The 24376-nt window shown below is 34.1% G+C and overlaps 1 protein-coding gene across 1 annotated transcript in view; it reads left to right on the top strand.

Annotated features, from left to right (window-relative positions):
• Window positions 1-23417, top strand: part of LOC150086059 (NADH dehydrogenase [ubiquinone] 1 alpha subcomplex assembly factor 2) — a 56638-nt gene extending 33221 nt beyond the window's left edge. Inside the window, exons 5-6 of the mRNA XM_090373679.1 lie at window positions 17794-17842; window positions 23312-23417. Of these exons, the coding sequence (XP_090229805.1) occupies window positions 17794-17842; window positions 23312-23370 (108 nt within the window). The 3' untranslated portion in view covers window positions 23371-23417. The remainder of the gene's footprint in view (window positions 1-17793; window positions 17843-23311) is intronic.
• The last annotated feature ends 959 nt before the right edge of the window (window positions 23418-24376 follow it).

The raw sequence follows: 24376 nt of genomic DNA, 5'->3' as shown, positions 1-24376 counted from the left end.
TTTAACTACACTAAGACAAATAAGGCTCCCATCACAATGTCAACTTGGATATCACTTAGGCATTATGCCTGCATATATTATGCCTGCAAATTGCATGTATAATATGAATAATTTGAACTTTTCTATGTGAGAAAAGATCATGCAATCCTTGCTTGAGACAGAATTTGAAACAGCAATCATTGCCTCCCTCCTAGTTGACAGATTTAATTATTTCTGATCTTATATTCACAGAGTTAACATAGAAGTGAACCAGGAAAAATTTTGGATTATAAAAATTTGTGTGTTCAGATGCTAAAATTTATATTACCTTTGTTAACTCAGGTTGCTCATCCAGTGGTTGTGCATTACATGTCAGTTTCAGTCAGCAAGTTTGTTTGTAATTTCCTTGTAATTTCTTATTAACAGTATAGAAAATAAACTTTCTTTGGAAGGGAAACAAAGGGTTTTTCTTTATAAACGAAGCTTGGGTATGAAACTTCAACCTTTAAAAAAAAAAAAAAACTAACAGCAGATGCATGGTGCCCTTCACTAATCATCGTTTTTTTTTTTTTTTTTTTTTTGGAAAAAAAAAAGCACAAAATAGTTTAAAATGGGAAACTAATTTTATTCTTAATTTTAACGTTATATTGTATAATAATACGGAAGGTGTTTTCTTTCAACAGTCAGTGTGAACGATAGCCTTAACCAATCGGGCTGGAAGTGGGCTCAAATTGAAGCTATTTCTTCCTAGGTGTGCACAAAGTTGTTAAAATTTAAAAATTCCAAATAGTTTTATTTTACGGAACGGGCCAGTTTTGTAGTACAAACGAAAATATTTCAACATTCACTTCATAGATGGAGCCACAGTAAGATGCTCACTATTAAACAAACAGTTGTCTAAGTTGATAAGGCATTTTTTTCTGATTAACAATTTGCACAATCGTGTCCTTTGTTCCAAAAAATAATAAATAATAATAATAATAAAACTCTGCTACCAATTGCGAAATTACTTACCTTAAAAGAAAGAACTAAAGGATTCTATTGACTGTTCGTTCACTATACATCCCCCCACATTGTGCATGTGAGCTCATTCATTGATTGCCACTCGTTACGTTTAAAACGTTCAGAAGTTATCAATTTTTGTTATCAACTTAGAGTTTATTTGTTTTTTAAGGTGAGTAATAATTTAAGGATTTAGAATTATGTCACGGTCAGGAAGACATGTCTGTCGCCTTGTTACTATGATCGTTTGTGTTGAACGTATCTTGCGGCAAAGAAGATAGTTGCCTTTTCATGTTTCTGTAAATGTATTCAGGATTGGTCTGAAATGGTGAAATCAAAGAAAATGTATGTTTCCTCAGATACAAGAAATGACAAAGGATTCAACACGTTCTGGCTTACCTGCTTACAACAAAACACTTACTACATTTCTTTAGAACAGCTAGAAAAAACTATATTTGCACACTAATGAGGGAACAAAATTTAAAAGATAAATTCAGGTATGCATTAGTTTCAGGTCTGTGGTTGAGAATTTTTTAGAGAACAATAAAAATCCAGACTATCAGACTACAGTTGAAAATATGTTGACGAACTTCAAGAAGTTGGGGCAAATATCAGGGCTGATATTTGCTGGATAGTGAAGAGGTACTGTACAGTAGAAGGATCTGCAGAAAACAAAAGAAATGAAACACTAATAATGAAAGTTTGACCAAGTTTTTAGTGAAAGGTGAGTTTTCAGTGTACTTTTTAATATTCTGCCCTTTTCAGTAGTATTTTATAGAGATGACAACGAATTGTCGATAAATTTTCGGGAAAATATCAGACAAAAACAACAAAACATGGACTACATTTCTTTAGGATAGCTAGAGAAAAACTCTGCTATAAATTGCGAAATTTTTGCAGTGGGTACTGCTAGTATTGTATAATAAAATCAAAAAACATTATTAAAAACATTGCTAATGTCTTGTTATCCCAAAAATATAAAAAACATATACAGTAATACCCCGACTTACGCTACCCCGACTTACATGAACTCGGAGTTACGCGGTTCTTGATTTTTTCGTTTGGCAACACTGCCGCCCACTATCTTCAAGGTCGTTTTTCATATGTTATCGATATACGGTGCGACGGCGGAGAATGAGAGCGAAAGATGAACAAAATTCAACTTTGCTGCGCATGAGCTGCACACACACATATACAAGAATTTGTATTCCAACTGTCGTATTTATATGTGTGCGTTCGAATTCGTGCTCAACTTTTGTCGGAAATTACATCATTTTCACGAGAGAAATGGACCGCGCCGGTCGAGCAGTATACAGTCAGTCCTCGTATGTGTTATACGAGGACTGACTGTATGTGTGTCAGTCTGTATGTGTATCGACTGTATGTGTATCGAATTCGTGTGTTTACACTACATGAATTCGATCATACACTATTTATAAATACGGTAACGATATCTTATAATATAACACGAACCGAATTGGCTTATGCACGATTCGCCTTTGTGTTTACAAGAAATGGCAGTCGAACGCAGAATCACCCCAACCGAACACAACACGATAGGAATGAAGAGAAGATTCAGAAAATGTATTTATGTTTTTTATATCAGTGAAGGGGAAACACATTTCACCATAATAACGTAAAAACCGACACAATTCCAGCTATCGGTATTCAATTAGATCGAGTTTACTACCAGCAGATTTCACTAGCAGAAACGTAACTGGATTTTTATTGTTTTATGGTAGTAACCCCTAGAAAAATTATTAGCTTGTTGTTTATTCAGTTGCTACATGCGCGCCGCTTTGTTTATGCGTATCAGGCGTGCCTCCTCATTTTGTAATTGTGCTTGATTCCCTAAAAATGAGTAAAATACTTAAAAGGTGTGAAAAGGAAGCATACTGGTGAAGACACTGCAGATTCAGAGAGAAAAAGAAAAGCAATTATCGATAAACAGAGGCGGACTGGGTCAAAAATTCTTACCCGGGAAAATTTATAGTGGCCTCATACTATGGTTTATGGCCAAAATCACACAGGCCCACCGGGGTTTCCCTGGTAAGGCTTATGGCCAGTCCGCCTCTGTCGATAGAGAAAAATTATGAAATTGTGAAACGCTTTGAGCGAAATGAAAGACCTGTGATATTGCACGTGCTACAGGCCTAAATGAAGAAACGGCGAAAAGCACATGACAATTGCAAACTTGACAGGTTGAAAATTGAAAAGGGCTCAATTGTAAAGGGCTTAAAAATTTTAGAAAACATAGCTCTAACGAAGAATGCGTTATAGCTACAAAGCAAGGAATAAAAAAATTATTAGCTTGCTACGAAGAAATTCTGCGTGAAAAAAAGAAGGCGCTGTGTCGTCAGACGAATTTGTTAGATTTTATGAAGCCATCGACATCGAAATAACTTTTTTACGTAAGTCATTTATTTTTTTAATACATATTTTGTATTAATATGTATGAAGAACTGCAATTTTATTAATATTTTTCTTCTAAACTAGTGTTTTTGTTAGTCCTTGGTCCCAATTAAACAAAATTTATATGTATTTATATGCAAAGTTGTACCCCGACTTACGCGAATTCGACTTAAGCGATTTTCGTCGGACCCACCTATCGCGTAACTTTGGGGTATTACTGTACAATAGAACCTTGATAAGAAATTCCCACATAAGAAGTTTTCCCCTATACTAGGTTTGGCTTCTTAAGTCCCAATTTCAACTCTATGTGTTGTAATGTATTATTTTCTCGCATAAGAAGTTTCCCGGGTAAAAAAATTTTCCGCTTAAAAAGTTTGTGATAAAGAATACACGGTGTATTATCATAATGACATTTTCTCACTTAATACTTTTTTTAAATATAGAAATTATTTATTTTTAATATTAAACAATATAAACATTTGGTAATCGAACAAGTTAGTGCCAAGCATCATTTTAGTTCGTAGTAAACCAGTAAGTAGGTGAAATGGCATCGCTTTTGATATACATTTATCTCATATTGTGAATGCCTTCATGAGTTGCCCTGATATTGCACTGCCTCCAATAAGCAACGCTTCGCCAATGGAGAAGACTAATGTTACTTATTCTTGGCAGATATCACTACCCAGGGGTTGTGGGGTGATGGTATCCACCAAGAATCCATTGGCGAAGTGTTGCCTATTCGAGAATCCATTGGCGAAGCATTGCTTATTCGAAGTAGTTCAATATCAGGGCAACTCATTGCGAAGGCATTCACAATATGAGATATAACAGAAACTATGCTATTTCACTATGCTACTTCAGTGGTTTACTGCGAACTAAAGTGATGCTTGGAATTAACTTGTTCAATTAGTGAATTTTTCATAGTCTGAGGCTTTCAGTGCTAAAACCTTTTTAGTTGAAACATTTTGATATAATGGAAGTGACATATTGCAATTTGTTTTCATCGATATCCATAATTGGATATGTAGATCACGTTGAGTGTTAAGTTCTGATTGTTGTGAACAGTTCTGAATTACTTAGTGGATTGTTGCTCTGTCGTATTGTAATTGTGACCTTATAAGGTATGTTGAAACTCCAAAGGAGCTCATTTTTCAACTTGGTGACGAGTTTAATGAACAGAATGTTAAGCAATTAGAAATCCTCAGTTTAAAAATATTTCCCATAGGCAGAGTTTAGAAATATTTCCCATAAAATATTTATTAATTCTGAAATAGTACTTAAAAATGATCTTTAACTTATGTATGTGTATCTTCATTTTTATTTGTGTAGTAAATATTTCATACCCTTGGGTCATTTTTTTCCCTTCTAAGAAGTTTTCCCACGTGAAAAGTTCTAAACCTCCAGTCCCTTGGAAAACTTCTTATCCGGGTTCTACTGTATTTTCCAACTAATGTATGGCTAAATCATCTCAGGACAGTGAAATGTGGGGGACACCTAAACTTTGTTATAAGAATGGTGCTGTAAAATTTTTTTATGCTGTACTTTTCCAGTTAGAAGAAATTAATGATGGGTCAAAGGTGAATACATATTGGGGAATACTAAAACTCACATTTAGGTAATTCTAATAGACAGTTAAATATTTATGTTTTATTGTGTTTTTGGTGCAAGCTGTATTAAAACCTTTTTTTTTTTTCTAGTCATTGAGCCCAATACACTAATGACATTTTTTAACTGTTGTGACTGCTGCATAGCAGATAGTTAGTAGCAGACAGTATGATAATTTTTGTAATAGCATTAGATGGTGTGTGTTATTCCTTTTGTAGATTTGTTTTGGCTCAGTTTCCACAGACAGCTGACCTGGAAAAAGTTTCAGGAATATTTACATCATACTACTGTTTTGTGCATTGTAATTTAAAAAAAAAAAAAAAAAAAATATATATATATATATATATATCTGATAATTAAAATAAATATGATATTTAAATAAAATCATCAGCCAGTTAAATATCATATTTATTTTAATTATCAGATATAATTAGGCATCATGTGGAGGATGTGCATTTGCTGCCTCTAATGATAGCTACATAGCCATATTTATTTATTTTTATTACTTTTACCTAACTTTTACCTTACATAATATATATATATATATATATATATATATATATATGTGTGAAAAAAAAATATATGTATACAAGTATCAAGTATGTATATGCTGACAGGAATTAGCATTAGTAAAGGCACAGATGCAAGAAAGCAAGCTTATATAGCATCAGCCAAAAAAAAACTCCTTCTCATTTCACCCATCCACTCGCTCCAAAGGTTTGTCTAGTTTTGCCTTGAAGCTATCAACTTCTATGACAGATGGAAGTTTATTCCGGAAAACTTCTGCACATCTATCCTACAACTGTCTTTCCTCAATTTGAATTTATGCCCTCTCAGGCGATTATTCTGAGCAAGATTAGTCATTATTCTGAGCAAGAGGAAGAATCCTGTCAGCATTGAGCATGCTCAAACTATTCAAGACTTTATACACCTCAATCAGATCACCTTGCAGGTGCCTAGTCTCCAGACACTGTAATTTACAAAACTTAAGCCTTTCTTCATAAGAGCAACCCTGTGTTCCATTCACTAATCTCGTTGCCCTTCTCTGTACTCGTTCTAGAAGCTCTACATCCTTCTTAAAATGAAGCCTCCAGACCTGTATACAGTACTCAAGTGTGGCCTGACCATTTCCTTATACAAGGGGATAATCACATCCTTATCCTTGCTAGAAAAATTCCTGTATATCATTGATAAGACACCATGAGGTACTCTTGTAGACCGTCTGCACTGTTCAGAAAACTTCATATCTGCCTGCAATTATCCCCAGGTCCTTTTCACTCTCTACCCCTGTCAGTGTAGTACCACACAGTTGATACATTACTCTGGAGTTACTGCTTCCCATATGCAGTATTTTACATTTGTCAATATTAAGAACAGAACATTAATTAAGCAATTGTCAAAAATAATGTGCACTACACAATCCTTCACAAATATAGTTAAAAAAATTAGTTTTATCATTCTACCTAACAAAGAATTGTTTCTTGCATTTATGCCTTTTTAGCTGTTTCCCAAATATATAAAGCATCTGTTGTTATTATCGTATCCATTTGTCCTACTGCATCTAACAACTCAACTCCCAGTGAATAAATTTTCATATTTTAAATTTTGATCTTTTAGAAAGATTTGTAAAATCCATTCTAAAATTTCATTAAAATTGGACAAATATAAATATGGCTATTCCCTGGATAATCTGCTGTTAAAAACTTGGAAACAAATAAACAGTGTTAAATGATATGCTGCTGCATAACATTTCATGTTTAAATATTAGATATGGTGGCTTGGTAACTACCATATGATATTCCAACTCAAGAGGCTCTTTTTAATTCTTATTTTATGATCGACCTGAATAATGCTTTAACGTAGGGCACACGTTCCATTCTCATGTTAGAAGCCTTATTTTGGCTGATTGTTGTTGTTGAAGTCTCCCATACCTGCAATATCATGATGTCTGCATCATGATATTGCATGTATAGGAGAATCAACATCTTTGTAGCACTTGTACCATTCAGATATCATACTTCTTGATAAAGTTTTTACATCATGTGCTACAATAATCATTTCTATAATCTCTAAGGCTAATTTCTTCAGCAAAAACAAGCTCTTGTGGACCTTGGTTCAAAAAATGACATTTTGAAGAGCAATCGTACAGAATTACTTACCATTGACAATAGATAAAAATAAACCTTTGCATGTGTGCAACCAAAATGCTATCGAACTTGTAAAAAATTCTAGACTTGTAGGTTCAAAATAAAATAAGGTTTTTTTATTTGATGTTCAAGTATTTTTAACAAATTCAGTCTTGGAACTTTTTATCCTACCGTGTGTATATGGGCAGTTCTCGCTTTACGAGTTTTCGGGTTTACGAGTTTTTTCCCCCCAAGTATCAACAAAATCGAAAATATGAACATTAATTGCAAAAAATGAATGTTAAACGTTCATAAATACCACGTTCCAAACCACGTGCATAGCTATACAATACAGTGTACCCTGCTTATTGATATTAATCAGTTCCAGAGACACCATCATATCGTTAAAATATTGTAATGTGAACCCAATAGCACATAGTTTTTGGTAATTTGTTTCTTTTCGCTGTATAACTAAGCTAATTATCTCTAAAAATGTCATTTTTAAGGTCATGAGCATGACCTTAAGGGCATATAAAAGGTCATGAGTGTGGTTTGTAAATTGTATTAGTTACCAATTGAAATCATTAAAATGCACTACACTTTCATCATTATTGTGTGTTCCGTTATACGAATCAATTTTAAATGCCTTTGTGATATTTTTCTAACGCACATTTCTGGAGGTCACGACCATAAAACAATAAAAACAATTTGCACTTTCCAGTTTATGACGCTTTTCTGTTACTGCTATTCATTATAAACGAGTAGTTAGTTAGTTAGTTAGTTATTTGGTTTTTAGGAGCATTAGCAACTAAGGCCATATTGCTCCGGGATATGCGGTGGTCATTCCCTGACCTTTCCGCATCCTCCGTATTTGGTGGTGACGGGCTCGAACCCCGGTCTAATCAAGAAGCGTGTGCTACGCACTGCTGCTCCTTCCCACCTGGCTACGGAGGCGCCATATAAACGAGTAGTAAACTCGATCTTCTTGCATTTGTGAAAATACTGATAGCTGGAATTGTGTGGGTTTTTTTTTTACGTTATTATGGTGAAATGTGTTTCCCCTTTACCGAAATCTTCAATCGTATAAAAACATAAATAAATTTTCAGAATCTTCTCTTCATTCCGTTTTTTTTTTTAAGCTTCGTAAACTTGTTACACCACGCAAATCGTGTTAGTTGCAATTTGTGTGTGCCGTTAAAAAATGCTAATGCGTGCAATCGTGAAATTTATAATTAAAAGAGAAGATTATCTTGGAAACAGAACGCCTCTTGAAACATTTCTGAAGAAGAAGACTCCTTGTGCAACAAACCAATGAATGCCGAGCCAATAATGAGTGATCGAGTGTGCATTTAGTCGATGATGATGAAGAATAAACATTCTTTAACGTTTGTAAGTCGTAAATAATTTCTCTGTTATTATAATTTGCTTGATTTTACAGGCTACGTTTTCGTTTCTTTCGATAAATCAATCATTGTTTAAACATAAACTAATTAGCTAACTAATTTCATTGTTGAGAACGTAACCCCTATTTTTAACATTAAGTAAGTCTATGGGAAATAAATTCCCGCTTTAAGAATTTTCGCTTTACAAGCGTGCGCTAGGAACGAATTAACTTGTAAAGTCGAGAACTCCCTGTATATAGGATGTTTCAAAATGATGTGCAAAAAATTTTGAGACATTGTGTGACCCAAAATAATAATTTTAAAAAATTATAAACATGTGTCCAGTTATGAATGATTGCAAAGTTCATTTTTGCAGATTTGTCATTATTATCAACTTATTATTAGCATTTGTAAAGAAATGGCTATGGAATTTTGAATGGTAAAAAATAATAAAAAAATTAAAAGAACAAATAAGGATAAGCAGACATGTGTGCCCGGTAAAATGCTTGTTTATACTAGGTACATGTCTATTTATTTGTATTATTTTTTATCATTTAAAACTCCACAGCTATAGCCCTGTAATAGAATCTGGCAGTGTACTACACAGTCCTTCATTTTTGTTTCTTAGTTTTGACTCTAGAATATATCGCAGAATTTTTTTGAATATACTTTTGAAAGACCCTGTCCATCTATCTTGTCCTTTGAAAAGTCCATCTGTCCTACTCAACAACAACTCAACTCCCATTGAATGAATTTTCATGAGGTTTTAAATTTGGATCTTTTAGAGATATTTGTAAAGCTGTTCCACATTTCATTAAAATTGGACAAATAGAAATATGGTTATCCCTGTCCAATCTGCTGTTAAAACTTGGAAACAAATAAACAGCATGAAATTATATATAGTCGACCCCCGCTTTACGATTGGTTCACTGTACGATCAAATCACTTTATGATGGACTCTCCTGATGATATTTTAAGGAGTCCTTATGTGCTGTGATGTAATGACTAGATCGTAGATATAGTGATGGACTCTCCATAATAAAATATCGTTCACTATATGATATGTAGTAAGTGTTGGTGGTCATTGTGATCACATTTGTGAATTGAATTTTAATTCTATTATATACGGGTATAAACAAAAATAGGAAGAATATTATCCACAGACTATAAAAGTAAAGGTATAAAGCACAAATTTATACTATTATCTTACCAATTAACAAAATTAAGTGTTATGTGAAAATCAGAAGAATATTTTCCACAGGTTAGCAAAACAAAAATAAATTTACGTTTATGTATATAGCTTAATTAATACTGTAATATGTACGTACTAACTAATTGATATTTCTGTTCACTGACTTTTTTTTTTTTTTTTTGTGTTGTAAAATTTAAAACAATAAAAAAGATAAGCAATCGATAACAAAGAACACAGCATACACAAATTGCAACTAACACAATATGTGTAAATGAGGTACAGAGTAACAAGTTTACAAAGCTTAAAAAATAGGAATGAAGAGGAGAAGATTCTGAAAATTTATTTAAGTTTTTTATATGATTGAAGATTTCATGGAAGGGGAACATATTTCACCATAATAATAGAATTCCAGCTATCAGTATTATCGCAAATGCAATAAGATCATGTTTACTACCCATTTGTAATAGATTGCACTAACAATAAGCTGGAAACTGCAAATTGTTTTTATCAAATTGTTTTTATTGTTTTATGGTAGTGACCTCCAGAAATGTTCTTTTGAAAAATATCACAAAGGCATTCAGAATTGATTCTTATAACTGAACATATGATAACAATGACAGTGTAGAGCATTTTAATGATTTGAATTTTTGAAATTTGATTCTATAAAGCAGCTGATTCTACTAACAAGTGATCACGTTAACTGGTGCCTACTTATTTCACTTTACGATGGACTTATCATCATCCTTCCACATCATCCTTCCACAACCACATCATCCTTCCTCTGAACCAATAGCAGTGTTTGTAAACATGGTGGACACGTATTTTGTTTTTGCATCCTTTAATTGAAGTGATTTTTTTGTGTTGTGCTTTAATCAATATATTAGTTTTAATCAATATGTATAATTTCAATTTCCATTATAAAAATCACCTTTTAGAGAGATAAGTAACTTAGTTATATAGTGAAATTTCCAATTTCCGGGGAATCTTGGAACAAATTACCAAAAAACACTGTGTTATTGGGTTCACATTACGATATTTTCACGATACGATGGTGTCCCTGGAACGGATTAATATTGTAAAGCGGGGGGTCCACTGTACTGTTGCATAACATTTAAATATTAGTTATGGTGGCATGGTAGCTACCATATGATATTCCAACTTGAGAGGTTCTTTTTAATTCTTGTTTTGTGGTCAGCCTGAATATGGGACACAAGTTCCTTTCCCATGTTAGAAGCATTATTCGGGCCAAAAATATATACAGGGTGTTTGAAAAGTTTTTTTGTTTGACTGTTTTTCAGGTAAATCAGTGCATTTTATTCATATCTGGACTTGGAAACTAATCCATACCAAGTTGTTTGTGAGAACTGTTTCATTTATTATACTGAATTTTTTGTGAGAATTTTTGATACTGCTTTTGATACTATTGCAGATAAAAGACTGCTGTACAAATTGGAGCAGTGTGGTATCAAGGGCAGGTTGCAGGTTGAGTGAGAGAAGACAAAGTGGTAATCAGTGGATACTGCTCTTCATGGACTAATGTTGTTAGTGGAGTCCCCAAGAGTTTGATGTTGGGCCGATTGTTGTTTTCTGTATTTATTAATGATATTGATGAAGGCATATCAGGCTTAATGTCCAAGTTTGCCGATGATACAAAGGTTGGCTGGGTGGTCAATGACAGTATGCTACGGCAACAGGATCTAGAAAAGTTAGACAGGTGGACTGAGAAATGGCAACTGAATTTTAACAGTGACAAATTTAAAGTTCTGCATATGGGTAGCAGTAACCCCAGAGTAACGTACCAATTGTGTGATACCAGAGCCGTGCTGAGACGAATGAAGCTCACCCTCACGTGAAAAGCTGAAAGAGGCACCAAAAGAAAGATTAAATAATTGTCAACGTTGCCATCATTATTGTTAATGATGGCAACGTTGTCTTGCCTCAGGTACTAAAATGGCTCGGCATGGTCCTGTGTGATATACTATGCTCAGGGTAGTGGAAAATAAAAAAGACCTGGGGGTAATTGTGCAGTCAGATATGAAGTTCTCTGAGCAGTGCAGAGATGCAGCCAGGACAGCCCAAAAGATCAATGTTATATAGGAATTTTGATAGCAAGGATAAGGAGGTGATTATACCATTGTATAAGGCAATGGTCAGGCTCCATTTTGAGTACTGCATACACATCTGGAGGTCTAATTTTAGTCAGCATGTGGAGCTAATGGAATGAGTACAAAGGACAGATTGGTGAGGGGAACAAAGGGGCACTGTTACTAAGAACGGCTTTAGTTCTGCAATTTGCAGAACTATTGGAGACTAGGCACCTGTGTGGTGATCTGATTGAGGTGTTGAAGGCTTTGAATGGATTGAGCAAGCTCAGTAATGTTGGGAGTCTTTGTTCAGACCATACACATACATGAAGAGGCACAAATTCAAATTGAGGAAGGATGGTTACAGAATAGATGTGCAGAAGTTTGCCTTTAGCCAGCAGGTGGTTGATTGCTGGAACAGACTTCCATCTGTTGTTGTGAAAGTTGATAGCTTGGATAAATCCAAGGAAGAACTAGACAAACTATTGGAGGGAATGGTTAGGTGAAATGGGAATTTTTTTTTTTTTTTTTTTTGCTGATGCTGCTTTCTTGCATCATATGCCACTGCTAATGATAATGCTAACTGTTTCATTCATTATACTGAATTTTTTTTTTAAAACAGCATTAATTGTAATGGGATTTTACTGTGTCAAGAAGATGGGAAAATGTTTTGCCACTAAGTTAAAAATTTCAAAAGGTAGAAAAATCATAACTTTTTCTACCTCAAATCAATGATAGCAAAACGTAGAAAATCAATGATAGCAAAATTAAAACAGAAAAACTGGATATCTTTAAGGGTTAAAAACTCCATATAAATACTTACAATCAGTATAGTGGGCTGAATTTTAGAAAGTCCAATGTATGGTGTTCCTTTCTATATTCATTCATTAATCTGTTTATCAGAAAAATGAAATAAATAACATGCCAAACAAAGGAGCTGAACAGAAAAGACATTATTGAAGAAAAGGAATGGATTGAAATGGGAGAAATGACAGAAAGCCAAGCCCTGTGCCACCAAGTAATAAAGAGAATTGTGGTGAATACTCTTCCTGGAAGCGGTGTCTGCATCTGCAGAATTAGTTCTGAGAATCCCTTTCACCTGCTGATTTCTACCCAGAATTTTTTGCATTTCAAGTCGTTTTTTCTATCTCTTTGCTACCAGATTGTTTGAAAAGATTCTTTTTATTTAAAATTTATAATGAATGATGATAGAGCAGCTGAGTCAGCATTCAGCTTTGTGGATCTCAAACTGCTTTGATTTATTTTCAAAAGTGATTTCACAAGTGGTGTTTAGTGCATGTTACAGTCATGTGCTGTTTTGAAGTTCTGTAATTAGCATTTTTACCGAAACCATGGCTTTTATTGTGCATCTAAAATCCTACCGATGTAAGAGTATTTTCATATGGTTGTTGAAGATTGAAAAATGAAGATTATGAGAAGAAGGCATGCTAGTGAAGTAGAAGAAGACAGTGAAAATAAATCAGAATTATCAGAGCCAAGTGAGTAAAGCAGGATGAAAAGTAACAATATTAAAATAAAATTTGCCTTTGCAATGACAGTTACTTTGTGAGGTTTTTACATGGACTGGAAATGAAAATTGCCTTTTCCAATATGTGTTGTTTATGGGGGAAAAAACTAACACAGCTATGACTCTGGCCAAGTTAAATTGATACTTCACTACTAATCATGGCTATTTGTCAATTAAAACAGTTGATTACTTTCATTGACTTTTCGATTCACAAGGCAAATAATGTAAAGGTTTTGAGAAGAAAGTAGCTGTCAGTGAAAATGCTCAAGAAGCAAACTGTTTAGTAGCTGAGCTATCCCATTAATTATAAATTATCTGCAATCACTGACAAAAAAGCTTGCCCAATACTTTCCTTCTTTGTCATCAGAAATATATGACTGGGTTAGAAACTCCTTTTTTGAGTTCTCACCAAATTCACAATATATACTTGGTCCACAAGAAGAACAACTGACTGAACTACAGTGTGATCAAACTTTGAAGGTAAAATTTAATGGTATCACCTGATGTGTTTTGGATTTTAATAAGAAAAGAATATCCTGTGATTTCAACAAAAGCAGTGAACATTTTATTCCAGTTCTCAGCTTCTTATCTCAGTGAACAAGCTCTTTCTCTTATCTGACAAACATTAAAAGCAAAGAAAGAAATCATCTGCCTCCTGTCAAGGAAGAAATGTGTGTTTGTCAAAAATTTGGACAAGAATTCAACATTTGTGAAAAAAGAAACAAGCTCAAGTGTCACACCGAAAGCAAATTTTATATTGATTTTGGAGGTGAATTTTGATGTTTAAGTAAATTTTATTTTGAGTTGATATTTTCATATTTGAAACAAAAAAGATTAAAAATAAAAACAGGAAAAATATTACAATTTGTTTTTCTTACAATGTAAGCTGATTTATATATATATATATGGAAGCTCTTTATAAATGAATTTTCTTGACAGTACAGTAATTGAATTGCACTTTTTTCTTTGCCTGTAAACATTTACATATGGAGGGATACGAAAAATTATTAATGATGAAAAACCAAATAGTTTTTAGGTTCCTAAATATAGTCAGAGTTTTACTGCAATAGTTCCTGGATTTTTTTTTTTTTTGCAATTTTTGTGGAGTAATTAAATTCAAGTGCCTATCGGGTGCTGCACCACCGTTTATGTAACACTTTTCCATTTGTGTGAATAATATTGTGGGAACTGACTTTGCTTTTGAATTCTGCATTTGTTTAACATTCAAGGTTTATTGCGTTTTGACTTTCACATCTTAAATAAACATCTATGGTCACACAAGAGTTGTTTTCACATAGTAGAGATGCAGAAATGCAACACAGTAATTATTCAAGATGAATGCTACTCTGTGGGAAGCAAGATAAGTAGGTATCACAAATGAGCATTATGAAGCAGCCAAATTTTAAATAAAACTTTGAAGAAATATGAAGTCTAGAATAGTATCTGATATGTACATATTTTTTTAATTTTTAGAAGTATTTGTATATACAGTGCGACAAACTTGCAGGAGGTGTAGGGGGCACAAAGACGAATCGGAATCACATAGCATTGCAGGGTCCGAAATGCCTTCGTCATGCGGTAGAGGACATTGAACGGGAGGTCGCGTGAACAGTGATCCCGCTGTAAGTCAGCATTTGCGAACCGGTTCCTGAGGCAGTAGGATGGATGAGTATTCAAACGAACTGGCTGACATGCACCTCGCGTATGGAGCTGCGGACTGTAACGGGCGCGCCGCTCTGCGCTTGTACCAGGAATGTTTCCCACACAGGCGTGCTCCTCATCATACGATTTTCACACGTGTGCACAGAAGGTTACGTGAGACTGGTTGTTTCACGAGAGGTACCATGAATCGAGAGCGAACGACGAGGATGCCAGACGATGAGGAGAATGTCCTACGTCTTGCAGAAGGCAATCAGAATACGAGTACTCAAGCGATAGGCCAACAATTGGGTATTTCCCAATCCACTGTATGGAAGATTACTGTCAACAAACCAAATGAGTTCATACCATCTGCAACGCGTCCAATCATTGGAGCCTGCGGATTATCCACTCCGGAGGACTTTTGCTACTTGGTTTCTTCAACAGAAACGGTTTTCAAATGCTGACTTCCAGCGGGATCGCTGTTCACGCGACCTCCCGTTCAACGTCCTCTACCACGTGACGAAGGCATTTCGGACCCTGCAATGCTATGTGATTCCAATTCGTCTTTGTGCCCCCCCCTACACCTCCTGCAAGTTTGTCGCACTGGTAGTGAATCACCCTGTATATATATATATATAATAAGCAGAAATATATGGGAATGTGCATGTTTAATATTCATGGAATATTAAACATGCACATTCTGAAGCATTTTTCAACTGAAAAATGTATCAGAATAGATTCAAGTCTATTTTTTGCTTGATACTTAATTTTCAGAAGAAATAATTTTTTTTTTGAAGTGGTAAAAATAAAAAAAAAAACTGTTTTATAAAAAATTTTTTATTAAAAATAAAAAGATAATGCAATAATATAGTTGGAGAAAGACATTATGTGGTAGTTTTCCATGGAATCTAAATTTCTATAATGTATTACATTATGTAAATATTGAGATAGTTTATTTAGCTATTAACGAAATCATTATACAGTAAAAAACCTTGCTGGAACCCATCCTCAGATCATATACAGGCTGTTGTCAGCCTCCTACTTGCTGAATATCTCAATTCTGACTACACATTCGAATGTGCATTTGGAATTAAGAACATGACAGAACATGCAGTTGGAATTGGGACATTCAGCAAGCAGGAGGCTGACAACAGCCTATGTATGGTCTGAAGATGGGTTCTGGCAAGGTTCCTGAACCTTAATGCAGGCAGTGGTTTTCAACCTTTTTTTTAATAATGGCACCCCTAAGTAACTTATTTTATTTTGCGGCACCCCCTACTCAATTTTCTCCCTGTGAGATCCGATTCTGTGTGTGTGTGTAAAATATATATATATGTTATATGATATTTTACAATAATAATATAATTATAAAAATTACATTTCATATATATACAGTATATAATTTTATTCTTTATACAGAGGTATTAAGTAAACATCAATTATAGATCAACAAAATTAAAAAGATACTGTACACTTTTTTATAATGAAATTAACATATAAATTAAAAAATAATAAGTTTAAGTAACTTAAACGCAAATTACGTGGCACCCCTGGAATGTTGTTGTGGCACCCCGGTTGAAAACCACTGCCTTAATGCATAGTGATTTAGTTAATAGATAAATAAACTATCATAATATTCATGTGGTATAAGACTGGTCATTTTAGAAATTTAGATTCGATAATGCAATAAGTATTGCAATCTTAAGAAAAGATGAAGTATTGGCATAATCCAAAAACACCGAAAAGTTTTTTCCAGAAATTAAAAAAAAACTTGGCACCTGTCAGGTGCTGTGCTACCATGTTATAAAATTTGCTCCACCACTCCTGGGTTAAGTACTACTCCACAGTGCTCTCTTCATAGTTGCCCACCACTTGAACGTGATGTGGTAAAGTTTGATGAACACCTCTCAAGTATACTATAGAAGATTTTAGCCACTTTGAGGTGTGTTATTTTATTTGTAATGTAATGCAATGCTGTCACCTAACTTATTTTAATTCGAATTCTAAAACTTGTGATTAAACAAATAAAACAACTACCTTTTTCCCATCCATTTACAGTCATTGGTAGTAAGGACTTCCTCCTCTCATACATGTGTAAACTGGCTCATCAATATAAAATTTCAACCCCAGATTAACTTTAATTGTAACTTATCCCTGTATTTTTTGGTGTGCAAAAAAAGTAGGGATTGGAATAATTCCTGGGGATAAACAACAAGATAACAGCTAAGACCAATCCAGAACTTATCCAGGGTATTTGCATGCAACACCATTTTCATAAATCACAATTATATGCCTCCATGCATGGTGTGAGAACTAAGTGCATTGTCCCTTAATGGCAGATTGCAAATCTAAGTTTTGGGATTACCCAGAAAAATTTATGAACCACATTTAATCCACTTGTCTCAAACTTAATTGAGGAATTCGTATACACTGATGAGCTGGGTTCCTATCCTGTCGAAAGAACACTTGACAATTACTCCTGATACATAAACTCTTCCAGTAACTTGCTGAAGTAAGATATGTGGTTAATGGAGGTTCAAAGAAATAAAACAATGCTACATCTACCATGGACAAATGCATGGTAGATGTATCATAGCATGTGGCAAGTTCTTGTTTCAAAAACAACTTTTGAATTTTTTAATTGTTAATATAGTCAATAGAAAATTCTTCCAAATAACTCTACCACAGCATTAACATTCTGTTAGCTATGTACAGAAGTTGGATTGTGTATTTTTTTTATACTCCTCTCCTTATCTTTTTGAAGTCTCTGGCTACAGCACTATTGTAAAAGTTTAGTTGTTTTTTAAGAAGTAAAACTAGATTAATTTTCTGTTGCTTTCAGGAGATAAAAGAAACAAAGGAGGAAACTGATACTGAAAAGCATTCATCAGGTAATAAAATATTTGAAAATTTAAATGCATAGCATTCATAGATAAGCTATATTAACCCTTTTGTGAATACAGTTGTGTATACATAAGGGATAAGTTTATATCATTCTACTGTAGGTGGTCGAAGAGAGCAGATGTGCTTTAAGTTGTCTGCAGCTGCCTAAATGAAGGGGATTAATATCAGGCGACTGGTAGACAACATTGTTTTGTTTAAAATTTGTTGAAATTTAATTTCTATAATTTTAAAATCTTATTTCAGTAATATTTTAAATTTTATTTAGTAATTTTGTGAAATTAATTTCTACAAGATTTTGTGAATATAACCCTTAACTTTTTAAAGTATTTCTGCTAAGTTAAATTCTTTCTAGTAACTTTGGTAGCTTAATTTTAATTTCACTAGTGGATAAAGTATTGGTAACAGTTTAATTTCTAATACTTTGTTAATTTATATTCTATGATACAGTAAACCCTCGCTATTCGCGGGGGTTATGTTCCTGAGAAATGCCGCGAATACCGAAAACGTGAGTACTGAGTTATGGCTCCCATAGTAATAAAGGGGTTCTGTTCCAAAGTATGAAATATATAAGAAAAACTAGTCTAAAATTTTGTCTATGTATGTATTATATGTACCTTCATAATATGACTATGTACATAGTGAAATGCAAGCATATGGCATCGAAATGAAAATAAGAAACAATTTAATATTAAATGTAATATTTATTAGAAATTTCAAACAAATCTTTCAAACCAGCGTCTTTGCTAGCTAAAAAACTTATCCCGCCAGTGCTATCACCAGTTTCGCTAAAGCGTTGATAAAGCAGTTTTGCCTTTTCACGAGGAAAAAGTGAACTTAACGGAATTATAGTTTGAATTCGGTCTTCTATCCACAGATTTAAAGCTTTTTTCATTTTTTCTAATTTAACATCACGAGTTACAGAGCAAACTTTTGAAGCAATTAGCGCATTTTCATGGACACTACGGTGGATTTTTTCTTCCCATTTTTTGATTGATCTTACCGTTGACTCATTGATTTTATAATGTTTTGCCACTGAGGAGACACTTTCACCATTAGAAATTTTGTCTAATAACTCAATTTTATTCGCTAATGTCATCGCCTTTGATCTTTTCACATTTCTCTTGTTATTCGTAGCCATATTTTTGTACGGGTTAGAAAGAACTTGTCCATATAAAGTCACTTTCTTCTGTTAACACACTCGAAAAAGTCTGTTTTGCACTGCAAAACAGTAGATTTATCACTTTTGTAAGCATATAAATTAAAAGCAAACGATGACAAGTGCATAACATACTGAACAAGGATTAGCGAGAAACATCCACGCTTGCGATTTTGTCACCCAACTGAGCGCTGTTTTGACCAGGAAAGATAATTTTAGCTACGCCCACGTTTTTCTACGGCAGAAAATGTTCATGGCACTTTAAAATTCACATTTTTTAGGTTTCATTTTATATTAAATCAGCGACCGCGAATACAGATACCGCGAATAGCGGGGGTTTACTGTATATTGTAAATTTAAATTTTGTAATCTTTAAGCTCAGATTTTATCTAAATAATGGTTGTTATACAATCCTCTTTCAATACATCGTCCAAGGGCATCATGACTCAGACAGAAATTCCTGTGGGCATTTCCAGTGTAAGTCACGAATTTGTTGTTTGCATACCCTGTTGCATGTATTTGAAGGTTGGTCTGGTAGAAAAATCATGCTCAACTGATGATTCATTTCTTTGCACCTGATGTAAGTAGTATACTGATTGGTGATTCTCAAATTAAAACTTGATGCATTACTAGAATTTGAGTCACTGAAGAAATGGCTGCTTGCCCTAGAAACAAATGTGACTCAAGTATCTTGTGACCAGCCAAGTAAAGTCTTGTCTAACCAATCTGATAGGTTACTACGATGCCGTGACCAAGGAACTGGATGCAAAAAAATAATTTTGACATCATATACTTGGATTTCAGGAAGGCTTTTGATACTGTTGCACATAAGACTGCTGTACAAACTGGAACAATGTGGCATTAAGGGCAAGTTACTGCTATGGATAAAGGGATGGTTAAGTGGAAGAAGACAGAGTAGTTATCAGTGAGAAGAAGACAGAGTAGTTATCAGTGAGCAGTGTTCTTTGTGGACTAATGTTATCAGTGGAGTTCCCCAAGGTTCAGTGCTGGGCCCATTGTTGTTTTCAATATTCATCAATAATATTGATGAAGGTATATCAGGCTTAATGTCTAAGTTTTCAGATGATATAAAGGTTGGCAGGATGGTTAAAGATCTTAGAAAATTGGGTCAGTGGGCTGAGAAATGGCAGTTGAAGTTTAACATTGACGAATGCAAGGTACTGCATATGGGCAGCAGTAACCCCAGAGTGACTTATCAACTGTGTGGTACTACACTCGGGTAGTGGAGAATGAAAGAGATCTGAGGGTAATTGTGCAGTCAGGCATTAAATTCTCTGTGCAATGCAGACATGCTACGAGGACAACTCACAGGGTATTGATATAGAAAAACTTTGCTAGCAGGGATAAGGTGATTATCCCTTTGTATAAAGCCATGGTTAGGCTGCATCTTGAGCACTGTATACAGGTCTGGAGGCCTCACTTTAGGAAGAAGGCCTCACTTTAAACTGAAGTGTTTAAAGCCTTGAATGTATGGAGTAAGGTGAATGTTAATGGCATTCTTTCATTTGCTGATACTACACACACGAGGTGATATAAATTCAAGTTGAGAAAGGATGGTTGTAGGATTGATGTGTGGAAGTTTTCCTTCAGCCAGTGGATGGTTGATTATTAGAACAGGCTTCCATCTGTTGTTGTGGAAGTGGATGGGTTGAATAAATTCAAGAAAGAATTAGACAAATTGTTGGAGGGAAGGGATTGGTAAACTGTATAGGTGTTTTTTTTTTAGCTGATGCTATATAAGCTTGCTTTCTTGCACTATTTGTCATTGTATACAAATAGTGCTGCTACTACTACTACCACCCCTGATTCAGGTCTCAGAAAAGAATAATCAAGAGCATACTGTTCTGATTTGAATGAGATTTAGTTTTATTGGGAGATTCTATTATCAGGGAATGGGTAGCATCTTTTTGCAATAAAGATAGGTGGACCCTTTTGTGTTTGCCAGGAGCAACAATTGGTGATTTTACCAACAGATTGTGAGATTTTAAGAGGTAGGGAGAGCATTATTATTCATGTGGAGACTAACAATACTATATGAACACAACGTGACAATTTGTTGGATAAATATAGGACCATGTTAAAAAAATGCTGTGAGTTAGTCAAAATGTGTATGTCTGCATTTTTGCCCAGGCACACTAGGAGGGATTATATGCTGAAAGCCTTATGGATTAACTCAAGACTTGAGACTGTGCAAGACTCTAGGGGGGAAATTTTTATTAGCATAGCCCACATTTGTAGGTGGAAGGAATCTGTTTTGTAGAGATTGTATTCATTTGAACAAAGGTCTACAAGGATTTTTGCCAGTATCATTGAGAATACCTTAAGGGTTTGGGGAAACTGATAGGGGAAGAAGAGTAATAGAGATCTGTGTTTATCTGATGATATGGGTCAAAGTAATGCATTTATACATTTTAATCTTTGTTTTCCCATGTGATTTGTCATTCCATAATAAAGTGTTCCAACATTCCAAGAATTAGTTACAAATTGGGTTGTGTACCAGGCAAGTTTGGCAGTGCACTGTGTGTTGCAGCTCCCCACATATTGCCCTTTACTAATGCCAGTTCCTGTGGCCTTCCTTCTACTTGGTTGATAGTATGACATGAGGACTGGTCTGCCTCTTGCCTTTAATTTTTGCAGTCTACCCAAATGTTTCCTGGTCATAATATCACTTCCTCTTAACTAATAAATCTTATTTGACTCTTTATTGGAAGTCATTAAGCTCAATCCATCTATTGAATTTTGTTGATCTGGTTACCTCTAATGTGGATACAGTTACTTTTATATTCTATTCCTGATTTGTGGATGTAGTTCATTTCTCTTAAATTCCAGGGTGTCATTATTTTTGGCAGTACGGAGTGTATATGTAAACAGGTCTGCAAATTAGGTTTTAGTAACTTTTCATATAAACTATCTACTGGGGTGTCATAAGCTGTGGGACCCACTTCAAAGAAAACAATAATAAAAAAAATTCATGTTAGGTCTGATTTTACCTTGTTTCTCAGTTACAGCTATTTTTGTGTTCCAGCAACTGTCTGCTTACATTTCCAGTAAATGATCACTCTGCACCTGAATGTAAGCCCCTGCAAACGCCTCATTATAGATTTCCTCGCCCACTCAAAAGTTCCAGGTGTGTGTCGGATTTGCTGTTCTGGTGCTGATGGGTCTACCACCATCTGAAAGGTCTTATTTGGCACAGAATAATTAGGGAAGTTCTGCATGTAGATGTCTTTCCTCAGCTACATTGTGCCAAGCAAGTCCATACATGAGATGCATGTCTGACATCTCTCAATTTGAATAAGCCTCCATTATCACAGCAAATGTACGGTATTAAAATGTTAATAATAAGCTCCAAATAGTGTCTGTATCAGTGGAACTAACTGAAATCACTCAAAGAACACTGGGATATTGTTTACATAACTATCAGCAAGGCCCTCCATGAGATAGAGCATTGTTTGTAAACAGTTGAATGAGGCCAGCTATGCTAACTCAAGTTTTTGGAAAGAATTTCTAGAACACAAAAAATAGCTGTACTTTGGAAACAAGGCAAAATCAGACCTATGCTGACATGATTTATTTATTTTTAAAGTCCTAAATCCATCCCTGAAGTAGGTCCCACATGTTATGATACATCCTACATATATACCTCCAAAGCCTAACCACCTTAACTCTTATACAAACTGTGATATATAAATTGCACTTGTATGCCACAAACAGGTAAAATTGGCTGTGGATTTGTGAATGCATATAGCATGCCAAATTCTATCTAATCTCATTCTGCCAAAAAACTCCAAATTGCAAGCTTGAAACCTAAATGAATGGTACCAATGAATTAACAAGGTCACAGTATAAGTTTGGGACAAATCCATTAACTTTTTTTTTTTTAATAGTTGTACTGATCAAATTACAAATGCCAATATGACCTTAAACTCAGTTTAATACCATACCTATTTACAAAAAAATACTAATGCATTTATTTTATATAGAAATAGAATATTCAAATTTAGATACCAGTTTCTAAACTGTCATTAACTTAAATCAGAGCACTAGTTTAAAATTTTAAACTTTGGTTTTTAGTGTAAGCACTCAAGATCTATGGCTAATTTAAATTAAAAAGAATATAATGTGAAGTATCTTTATGGTTATTTACTTTAGAAATGCCTTTTAGCAGTGATATCAGAAATTTCTGCTGGTAGTCCTCTTGAAAGATGCTATAACATTAATCATTGATAACTTAGAAGTATATTGAGATTCCAAGTTTTTTTTTTTTTTTCACTTTTAGCATTTCCAACATATGATGAATATGAAAAAGAACCTGGAATACCACCAAACAAGAAGTAACAATTATTTATTTTGTAAAAATTAAACAATCAGCAGTATAAGTCACATTTCTTTGTTTTTTCTTCCCAAATACAGACTACACATTACATTTAAAGCCACATCTGTACAGTAAGTTCAAAGGAATGTTTTTAATGGGTATCAAAGACTAGTTATGCTTCTCATATCAGCCATAGCTCTTATCACCTTGTGATTCATTTATGTGAAGAGTGTATTTAAGATAACAATTCAGTTTGTGATAAAGCACTCTTACACTGTTCTCAGTCACTCTTTGTTCTCCGAGTGTCTGCAATATTTGCATTCCTCCTAGATTTTTGTTTTTTCTTTTTTTCTTCTGCTTCTATATGTTTGGCTAGCTTCCAAGAAAGGATTGCACTTGCCATGAAAAAGGGAGATAAACCCAACAGAACATAGTAAATGAATTCCCATGGATTTTCTGCTGCCCATCTAGCAATATAGTCAACCCAACCTCTCCAGTCAATCATGGTTTGAATATTTTGAATCTTCTTACTGAAAAAGAAAGAAAAAAAAAAAAAAAAGTTAATTTCTACAAAGCTTAGTGATCTCTGTTTAGTTAATATAATGCTGAAAGTACAAATATGTAAAAATACAAATAAATGAAACATGTTATGCTAAACCATTTCACTAAACATAAATCATAGTTCAATTTAATGCAAATGTCTTACAATAGTATCTGTAGCCAACTCAAGCAATAATTAAGAATGACCTCCAGAAACTAAGTTTTGATGCATACATTTATAGGAAAGACAGCAATTTCAAGTTTCTCACATTATGTGACATAGCAGCCAATAAATATCTGAGCAATGCATTTATTATGTTGTGAACTATGGAGTGGAATGATATTGCTGTCAGTTGAGTTGTGGTTGCTTAGAGTTTAACACTTTTTACAACAAAGTAAAATTCTTGCTGTACTCTGCATCTATTATGCTACTATTACATTAAACAAATTTAAATTAATCTATTTTACTCATGTTTTTTAACATATTAC

The sequence above is a fragment of the Mastigoproctus giganteus genome, chromosome 5 (genome assembly GCF_048544385.1).
Source record: "Mastigoproctus giganteus isolate SK-2022 chromosome 5, ASM4854438v1, whole genome shotgun sequence".
Taxonomy (NCBI): Eukaryota; Metazoa; Arthropoda; class Arachnida; order Uropygi; family Thelyphonidae; genus Mastigoproctus; species Mastigoproctus giganteus.
Note: the sequence above shows the minus strand (reverse complement) of the source record. Positions and strands in the feature narration are given on the sequence as shown.